Source organism: Panthera uncia, chromosome F2 (assembly GCF_023721935.1).
Source record: "Panthera uncia isolate 11264 chromosome F2, Puncia_PCG_1.0, whole genome shotgun sequence".
In the NCBI taxonomy this organism is placed as follows: Eukaryota; Metazoa; Chordata; class Mammalia; order Carnivora; family Felidae; genus Panthera; species Panthera uncia.
The window spans coordinates 76,125,836-76,136,110 of NC_064812.1; the positions used below are offsets into that span (position 1 = coordinate 76,125,836).

General features: G+C 42.9%; 1 protein-coding gene and 1 long non-coding RNA gene across 4 annotated transcripts in view; both read left to right on the top strand.

Moving 5' to 3' along the window:
• ATP6V1H (ATPase H+ transporting V1 subunit H) overlaps positions 1-10,275 on the top strand; it is a 111,290-nt gene that overhangs the window by 77,649 nt on the left and 23,366 nt on the right. For 2 of the 3 annotated variants that reach the window (XM_049633406.1, XM_049633407.1), the window contains one exon: positions 6,288-6,401. The exons of the other annotated variant lie outside the window; for it this stretch is intronic. In XM_049633406.1, coding sequence (XP_049489363.1) covers positions 6,288-6,401 — 114 coding nt within the window. The remainder of the gene's footprint in view (positions 1-6,287; positions 6,402-10,275) is intronic. 3 annotated transcript variants of the gene reach the window in all.
• Positions 6,409-8,796, top strand: LOC125924698 (uncharacterized). Its single transcript, XR_007458523.1, has 2 exons — positions 6,409-7,028; positions 8,542-8,796. It is a non-coding gene; the product is annotated as an uncharacterized LOC125924698 (long non-coding RNA).

A 10,275-nucleotide genomic window follows, 5' to 3' on the forward strand; every position in this document is an offset into this window, starting at 1 on the left:
AAAAAAAAAAAAAAAAGTATTCCAATTTGCTCAAATCTTACTAGTGGCTATTTGATATGTTTCCCGCTTTTCATTATTATGAAAACACAGCGAACGTCTTTGCAAACATTTCTGATTATTTCCTTTTTTTCTGGTCCCTTAAATACATTCCATGAGAGAGAGTATATAAGTACTTCTGAGATCTGAAAAACATTATTAAATTTAGGGCAATTCAGGCTCCAAGCAGCCGATTGTGAGAATAGTGTCTTTACCACCCTCTCAGCAGCAATGAATGTACTCATTTCTCTTTAAACTCTCACAGGGGAAGCTGGTACCTGGTGCTTTTCAATTTGTATTTTGATTGCTTATGTGATTTATAGGGAATTTAGTTGCCACATTTAAGGCAGACATCTTAAAAGTTTGCTGTCTACAGTATTATTCTATTCATAAGATTTTTATCATGTACATTTCAGTTACCATATATTGAAATTCATTAATTCACTAGGCATTAATGTTTTACATTCCAGTGAAAACCTTTGTGGTTTCTCTCACTACTTTTGTGCTTAGAAAGAACTTGCTCATTCAGAAGTCTGGTAAATATTTTCCTGTATTATTTTAGTTTTTAAAAATGTTAAGGGGAACAAACTAGAATAATACAAAACAGTGAACAGAATAGTGATTTCTGTGCCATTAAACTTGTAGACTCTAGAGGGTGTATTGTTACACGGATGTGAGAGTGCCTACTTGCGTGTAAATGAAATCATACATGCAACTTAACCATTTTTAGCAATATGTTGTGTTATCATAATATGTTATAATGTGTTACAGTGTGATATGATTTCATTAGCCACGAATTGAATGCTAAACAGTAGAATCCTTACCAGGGTCTTTTATGTGACTATGTTATATATTACAGAATTACATTGAGAGGACAAAGACCTTTACAACAAACAAAAATGGTTCTGTGCTTTTTAGGATTTTTAAAGCTTACTCTAAAATTGCGTTTCTGTGTTTCACCGGCTGGTACATTCCTTAAAAGTTCTTAACCAGTACTGAGCTTGTTAACCATGTATTCTAGGTCTTTAAAGCCTAACATGCTACCAACTCAACTTGTTTTGAAATACAGTTAGCAAGTTTTTCCCTATTAGGCAATAGCTTATAAACAAAGTGCTCGGATCTAGTTCTAAATCAAATCATTTAAATACCCTGTCTTTTTAATGATGTCTTGTGTTAATATATTAACTGGAAATCCTCTTTTCTCACCATTTTTTCACACATCAGTGATTTTGGACATCCTGTATAATCTGAAATGAATTGGTGTTTCAATTAAATTTAGAAGATGGGAAACGTCTGTCTCTTTTATAGCAGTGAGTTTCAGTGGAGTGGAGGTTGTCTGTCCACTCCGTGAGACCTGTTGGAATTTCTGGAGTGGAGGGCAGTAATGTTTATGGTTTGAAAATGATATAATATAATAATATAATACGAATACTTAATATATATGCTTAATAATATAATATGAATACTATGAAATAATATAATAAATGTAATAATGTACATTATTAAAAGCCAAAGTCTTCAAAATTTACTTGCTACTGGTAATGAGAAGATAGTATAAAGGGGCAAGGGTTTAAAATGTCGAAAAACCACTTTATAGAGGAGTAGGCAGCACATTTGCTGTGAGGATTACATGAAGTAAAAACTATGAAGCTATATGTTGTATGTATAACATATGTTATATGTAAAAACTATAGCTGACACCTATAAAAATGTTACCGTTGTTGTTATAAATGGTATATGATCTCTGTTTTTTAAATCCATCATATTTCACATACAATATGGCAGCTTTCTGAGATTATATTTACTCACATACAGTTGATCCTCGTTTTTTATGCATTCTATATTTGTGAATTTGCCTATTGGTTAAAATTTATTGATAATCCCCAAATACTCATGCTTTCGAGATCATCTGTGGACGTGTGCAGAGCAGAGGAACGAACGTTTGAGTTGCTGGACGCACAGCTAGGCAAACAAGGCGATACTCTGCCTTCTTGTCTTAGCTCTTGTGCTGTAAGCCGGTGTCCTTCTTGGGATTCGTTTAGTGTCATGTATTTTGCATTTTCGTGCTTTTTGTTGGGTGATTTCACTGTGTGAAATGGCCCCCGAGCATCGTGCTGACGTGCTGTTCAGTGTTGCTAAGTACAAGAAGGCTGTGATGTGCCTTATGGAGGAAGTACATACGTTAGATAAGCTTCATTCAGGCAGTTCTAGCGCTGTTGGCCGTGGGTTCAATGTTAATGAGTCAACAACGTAGGTTAAATCAGTTGTCTTCAAACAGAAACATGTAAAACAAGGCTTTGTATTGACAGGTTGATAAGAATGTCGTGACCAGAGGCTTGCAGGAACGTAATCCTGTATTTCCCCTAGGAGTCTCAGTATTCACTAAATCAGGGTTCATGGTGACTTTAAGAGAACACAACTACCATAAATAATGAGAGTTGGCTGTATTTCCTGTGTTGGAGGTATCCAGAGGGGGCCCGGTAAAGAATTCCTTTCCTACTTGCCTGAATTCCAAGCTATTTGAAATACTTGACAACGGAGATAACAGATAGAAGCCAAACTAGAATCTTCACCGATAAAGTCACTTTTGGGGAATGTGCTGTGCCTTCCTGGTACCGAACCCATTAACCCCGGGGGGCACTGGACAGCGTGGAAGAGAAAAGAGGGAGCGGATGAGTGTCTCAGAGTCCTGCTTCCAAACTCTCGAAGCACGGAAGTCCCTCTGAGAGGGGTAGGCAAGGGCAGGGGGAGACGGGGCTGTTGGGTTAAACAGCAGGACACAGAAGCCGGCCCTGCCAGCCCCCCCCCCAAAGTGGCTCATCCGTACCCACACAGATCGGGCAGCTGAGTAGGCAGTTTGCAGTGAAGTAAGAATGGCTGTGGATCTGTCCCCGCAAACCCTTCTGAAACTTATTCTGTGATGATAATCTTTCCATGCCTTTGGATGAAAGCCTAGGTGGGTTGCAGTCCTTTCCCCCTCAGGCCGAGATGACAGCCCCGGGATCGTTTTAAATCACGGAAAGCGTTTGGTTGAAGACATTTAGCAGTCCTTCTCGCTGCGTACTCACAGGAAGGACGTCTCTCTTTGCGATGCCCTCGGCAGGTACAGGCCCACAGTCCCTCCTCTTCCTGGCTCTGTTTCCCTGAGCTTACCTGCCGTTGCCTCAGTCTTCCTGAGGCCGGTGAGCAGAGAAGGTGGAGGCGACGGGGAGGAGCGGGGGGGTTTCTTGCTTGCTGTTATGGATGGCTGCTTTATGTTCTCCCCCCTGCTGGATGTCTGAAGCTGGTAATTTCTCTTGGGAGCACTTTTCTGGGTTCGTCGGAGGCCCCTTTTCTGGGCCACCCACCGCAGCCCCTGTGGTTGGGCCGAGCCGCCGTGTGCTTCGTCCGGCTCGTGGTGCCACTCAAACTTCTTGACACCCCAGGCTCTGGGGACGTCGGCCGATCCTGACGCAGCCCCCTCTTCTTTGCTGCTGTGGGTTACTGTGACCTCTCAGGCTCATGCCGCTGTCGGGCACCAGGCCACTGTCCTCCCTGCCTCTGTGTGTGCTTTGCTTGGCGTGGGGTTGGAAGCCGTCAGCACCTTTTTCTTTTCTGCAGGGCAGGGACCTACCTCGGGGCCCGTCACGTTCTACAGAACACTCAGAAACCGTCCTTCCCCTCCTTGGATCCTTTAATGTTGGAAATAGAATTTAATCCCTAAGGGGATTAAAAATCACTAGAGTTCTTTATAAATTCTGTATGTGACGTGCTCTCACGGTTTCCTGTTAGTGTCTCATATCTGTGGATTTGGCATCTCAGTAGGTACTGAGGCAGAGGAGCTCATATTATTATTGTCATCTCATACATGTATACGTATCAGTTTCAGCAGTTCCAAAAAATTAGCCTGGTTACAAAGACGTCAGGTAAACTCATGCCCGGTCAAGTCATCAGAGTAGGCAGGTCCGTATTTTGCAGCGCGGCAGTGGGGGAGTCTTGCGCATATGTGAGAAGAAGGCACGTTGGGCCTTGTGACTCTCTTCTTCTTCAGTGTTACCCTGGACTTGCGTATTTCTCTTTTAAATCTCCGTTCTCTATTGTTTATCCTGATGGCCAGCCTAGACCCCTCACAGCTCTTGGAAGAGTTCATCATGGGAGGTGCAGAGATGGCAGGCCGGCAGGTAGTGAGTGCTGTGTAAATGTTTGCTATCACAATTATTTGGAATTCTAGTAATAGTGTGCTAGAGCAGTTGAGGGAGGGTTATCTTCAGGCACTTTGGCTGCAGTAAAGGCCTCTGTTTTTTGAAGGCTTACCGGTCCTTCAGTGATGTCATTTGGAGAAAAATAAACTGGGTGATAATAGACATTGTTATTAATGTACATGTTAATAAAATGTAATAATATGGCTAATAGATGTTTGACGAGGGCCTTCTGTCTTGAGCCCTTTGGAACAGAGGGTAAGCAAAACCACGCATAGATTTGCCTTTCATGGATCTTCTTGTATAATGAGGGAGACACATGTAATATTTTAAAAAGCCATTCAGGTACAAAATTGCAGCTCATGAATACAATGAAAGGAAGATACAAAGTGCCACGAAAAGGGCATATTTGGGGGATTAAAGTGGAGAAAGAGAAGGCTTCTTTGAGGAAGGAACAGTTGAGGCAAGATCTGAAAGATGAATAGAAGTTATGTGTCATATGAAGTGGGAAAACTTCTGGGAGACAAAGCAGCATGTGCTAAGGCCCTGTGGCTGAAGGACCTGAAAGAAGGTCAAGGGAGTCCGCGCAGAGAGCACAGGTAGGCGACCGTGCTCTGTGAGGCGCTTGGACAGGAAGTCCAGCCCAGGCTGTGAAGAACCCAGTCAGCCATTGTTTTGTTTTTAATCAGGGCAAGTGACAATTCAGATTTTTGGCAAGGTCACTTTGACCACAGTGAGGAGAATAGGTTGAAGGGGAACAGCCCCTGCGTCCTCATCACCCTCACCGTGATCACTCTCATCGTCATCATAGCAGCAGACATGGGCTTACCGTATTGCGGGGACCTGGGCTCTACGGCCTTTGGGCTTAATACCATACCGTGAAGGAAGTGTCCGGGCTCCCTTCATTTGCCAGGAAGGGATTGACTAGATTAAATGACTCAGTGGAACATATCTGAGAAAGGGCAGAGCTGATGTTAAAGTGATGTGTTAAAGCAGAGGACCTGACACATGGCAAGCGATTAATGTTCGCTTATAATTATACTGTTCTTTCCCCCTCGATGTCAGTACATTTTTCAAAAGAGGTGTTTTGAAAAGGAAGTATAAAAAGGTATACAGATAAAAGCCGCTCTCTCACGCTTGCCCCATCTGCCCATCCTCGGGACCGTCTTCCTCTGCCAGAGTTCCTAGTGCCTTATCGCCGACTGTGTGTGGAGGTGCTGCTCTCCACCGACGGTGAGGCTGCGGGCTCCACGTTGCCGTGTGGACGTAGGAGCCCCCACAGCTGTCGCCGCAGCCACACCCTCGCAACAGCACACACAACCTCTTTCTGTTCGCGAAGCGAATCGCCTCTTCACTTCATTTGTGCATCTGTGGTGACGGGGGTTTTCCTGGTGGTAGGGGACACAGCGACAGAAAGCGGTGTCGGCTGGCAATCATCTGGGTGCCCTTGACAGTCGGAATTTCCTCCTCTGTTTCACTGGCCAGGACATCACGTGGCATATCGCATCATTGTAAGAGAGGGCGGCTGTCTTAAAGATCGAGTCTTTCTCAGGAAATTAACATGGCTTCCACCAGGTGCTTTTTAACCCTGTGTCCCCTGCTGTCTGCGTATGAGCTGTCTCCCAGCACGGCAGCCGGTGGACTGGATACTGATCTGATATGGGTGCAGACATTAGATGGTGTTTAGTATACCGGTTTTAAGCAAGCCACGAATACCGGCAATGAAGAAGTTGTAACACTCGGCAGCTTAGAAAACGGTGATCGAGAACAGGATCCAGAAGACTGCAGCAGGCTGTGAGATACCCAGGTAGATGAGATGTGCCTGGGTTAGGCAACGAGACTGACAGCCGGATTCACCAGTGGGAGTTTAAGAGAGAATATCTTGGAATACGTTAAATCTGTGATTCAGAAAAAAAAAAAAAATGTTTTAAAGACGCGTGTTGGTTTACTTACCACATTGTAACTTTCGTCTTTAAAGTCCCTAGTCACTTTGCTACACGGGCCTTCTGCTGGCTGACAGCAGGAGCTGGGAAGTAATTGCCGCATCTTCACAAAGTGCCTTCTGTTCCGCAGGGTTATTGAGCAGCTTGGCGGGAAGCAGCTGGTAATGAACCACATGCACCATGAGGACCAGCAGGTTCGCTACAATGCTCTTCTGGCCGTGCAGAAACTCATGGTGCACAACTGGTACGTGCTGGCTTTTCTTCCCCCTCCCCCACCGAGCTGCAACATCTCGCTTGCACCTTGCAAAAGTTCTTATGCGAACGCTCTGATGAATGATGGCTTTTTAAATCAGCAGTTTTGATCAAATACCTAGAAATGTGTTTCGGCCATCGAGGGCAACGACGTCATTTTTAAGAGAGCAACTGCGTTGATGTTCTCAAAAAATGAGTATTCAAAGTACTAACATCAAAAACACTTGCAGAAGTAACTAAAAGGACATTCGTGGCTTGAGGGAATCAGTCTTTTTTGGAGTTGAGGGGAATCCGGTTGGATTACTGATCAGAGGCTTTACAATTTCACATGGCTTAACTCTTTAGAATATGGTTAACCTGAACAGTTTTACATTCACGTGAAAACACTAAGATTCAGCTCTCACATTTCATTCATTATAGCCTTTTGCTTTTGAAATAACCACAGTCATGTTTTTCTCTCATTAGTTTTTACTTTTCAAATAAAAATTGTTGACCTTTTTGTACCCACTTAAGATAGACCGAAGAGCGACTGTTAAGATAGAACGGTGAGCCATTTGTGTCCGTGATGGAACCTACCAGAATTCCCTTTGCCATGGCTAATTTTAGCTGCGGGTTGGGTGTTTAGTGCCTTCAATGCTCTACTGAACAGTTCACATACCTCTCTGTTCTCCACCATTTGGAAGGATGCTCTGGTGGTGGACTGTTCTGTTAAGGCGCTGTGAACACATACACGTTCCCTGTTACTGAAGGTAATGCTACGAGTATGTTCAAAGGAAAGCATGAAAGGTACATTGGTAGGTGTGCATTTGAGAGATGCAGGGAAACACAGTATAGGGGACCGTCCGGGAGCGCTGCTGTGGCATCTTATTTTACATACTATGATCTCGCCACTGAAGCACTTTTCTCATAAATACTGACAACACATGTATGCATTCTTTCAACGATTCTTTTGAGCACTTACTTTGTACCCTGTTACGTTAAATGCCGGGCTACAGATATGATGGAGGTAGGTGCAAGTTTACATAGGGTGGATAGAGAAGGCCTCTGGGAGTAGGCCAGAACAGCCAGGCTGACACCGTCGTGATAAGGAACCAGCCGTGCAAGCCAAGTTATTAGGGGTAAGCACTTCAGGTAGAGGGAATGAGAGGGGAACCAGCCCTCGGCTTCTTTAAAAGCAGTGCCTGGAGACGTCCTTGGTTGTCTGGAGACAAAACAGGGGTACTGATGCTACTTGTACAAGTTGCTAGAGGCCAGCCGTGCCGCTAAACGTCCTGTGATGCACGGACAGGCCCCCGCAGCCAAGAAGCGTCCTGCCTGCCGTGTTAACAGCGCCAAGCTGGAGAGACTGTGACTGGGAGTGGTATGAGGGCCGGCATGGGAAAAGACGGGCAAGGCGAGATTGCCAGGGAACCGGTCATGTAGGGGCCTGTAGGCCGCCATTTGACTCTTTCATAAGACGAGTTGAAAGCCATTGATGACAGTATTGGATTTATGTTTTAAAAAGATCTCTGAGGCTACTCTCTAGTGAATGGATTGTGGAGGGGTAAGTGTTGAAAGCAAAGAACCATTTTAGTGGTTCTCACCGCGGTGGAGAGTAGAGATGGCCGGTGGCTTGGATCGGAGCACTGAAAGTTGAGATGACGAGTAGTAGATGACCTTGGATAGATGTCAGAGCCCGTGCTGGCGGCACTTGATGGACTGGAAGCATTTTTACTTGTTTTTATATCCTCGGCTCAAGAAGAAAGGGATCAAAGCAGAGGGCAATCAGAAATGGTTTTTATCTAATATTTAGCAGGAGGAAAACACTTTTCAAGTCTGTCAGTAAAAAACAGAATATTAGACTGATTTTCTCTCCTTGTTTCACTTTACCATGAGCCCCGTTTTCAACGCAAATGAATTACTTAGTAGCTTTGTATCTCTTGGTTGGCACCTCTTTCTCGAAATTGAAGAATGTTGGCGTTTAGTAGAGTTCGAGGCTGTTGCATCCAGCACACTTACATTTGTCTTGTGTGAAACACGCTTTCATTTTCCCTTTTTGTTGATATTAGGGTTGCTGAAGTATAATTCCTGTTTTGTTAATAAAAAAATTCATTAAAATTTTTTTTTAATGTTTCTTCATTTTTGAGAGGGAGAGACAGAGCATGAGCAGGGGAGGGGTACAGAGAGAGGGAGACATGGAATCCGAAGCAGGCTCCAGGCTCTGAGCTGTCAGCACAGAGCCTGATGCGGGGCTCAAACTCACAAACTGCAAGATCATGACCTGAGCTGAAGTTGGACGCTTAACTGAATAAGCCACCAGGCGCCCCTAAAAGAATTTCGTTGTAATAGTTCTTCCTGATGAAGTATTTATTGCTGGGTTTAGCTTTTTTTTTTTTTAATCTGTATTTCTGATGTAGGAGAAAAGAGGGGTGTGAGATAAAATGACCTTTTTTCTTTGCCAGTGGAGGAAATTTTTTGGTTGAGAATTTTTGTTGTTTCAGTGTTCATGCATTGAAGGTGATTCGTTTGCAATTGGGATATTTCCTTGAGTTTAGGAACTTGATTTAGTTTCTTGTTACATTTTTCAACGCATGATTAAAAAGAAAAAGTAAACATCTTTATCGTTAGACACTGGTTTCTTAGCTCTCTGACTAGCTGATGAGCAGATACCCTTTCCCCCCCTAATTATGTGCTAAGCTCTTGTAACTTTGTTTTAATTATGGTAAACCTCCTTGAACGGAGAAGCTTAATGTCAATATTTTCTTACACTTTCTCTTTAAAGAAATTTCCATATGAAAAAATTTTGTTGTGACATGTGTATCTCCATGTCTCTTTGTGCTAGAGAATGAAAATTGCTCAAGTAAATAGCAGTTTATTTAGAATATCAGATTAACGTGAGATAGAATGCAATTTGGAAAGTAAATCTTCTGCAGGGGGTGCCTTCAAATGTGAAAAGGATTTTGAATCTGTATCTTTATGCGGGTATATCCAGTTTGTCTTGTTAAGTCGTGCTGGCAGAGACTGCCTTTCAACTTGCCTAAAGTAGACGCTCCCTGCCCCCCCCACCCCCACCCAGTATGGTACTCGTGTGCTAAAGATGTCTGCTGATTGAATCTTACAAAATTTTCTTGGAATTGTTTATTCTCACATCAAAGACAAACATGAAAACAATTGACTTTGTTTCCTCTTAGCATTTTGTTGGTTTTACTTAAAATGAATTTCTGTAAATGATTATGTTGGTACTATATAGTGAAATAAACTAGCTGAAAATATTTAAAATATAATCATAGATTTAAAAGTGGGAGAAAAGTCTGCCTCAATGGTAACAGCAGCAGCCTCTCATGCCATTTTCGCATGCTTATCTGGACTTGTTGTTTTGTTCCTGGGCCACACTTTGAGATTTCCAGCACACTCTGGATTTTCTTGTACTCGTCTACCCGAAATGATTTTTAGATTTCTTAAATACTGCATTACTCCGTAAAGCTTCTGTTTATGAGTCTAAGTCATAATTTTGGATATAGTAAAGTTAATATTTTACTATTTTTTTGTTTTAAACATAAGTTTAAAATTACATTTAAGTATAAATCGGATACTCGTGAAATGATAGAACTGGGCTGTCAGTGGATCTTGATTTTGATTCTGTTTTAGGGAGTTACATGTTAAGTTTTTGATAATGTAGAGGTGGGTTTGAGCTTATGTAACGAAGGAGTATAGAGTTGTGTATCGTGTGAAAATACTCAATTCTTTTCCACGATTGTGTGGTTGATTTCTCAGTCACATCATGAATTTTGCAGGTCTTGGAATGGCTGGGGTTTCTCCCCTTCCCCTTGACACCTGCATTTACATGGAAAATGTAGTATGGAAATGGGTATGGGAATGGGTATGGG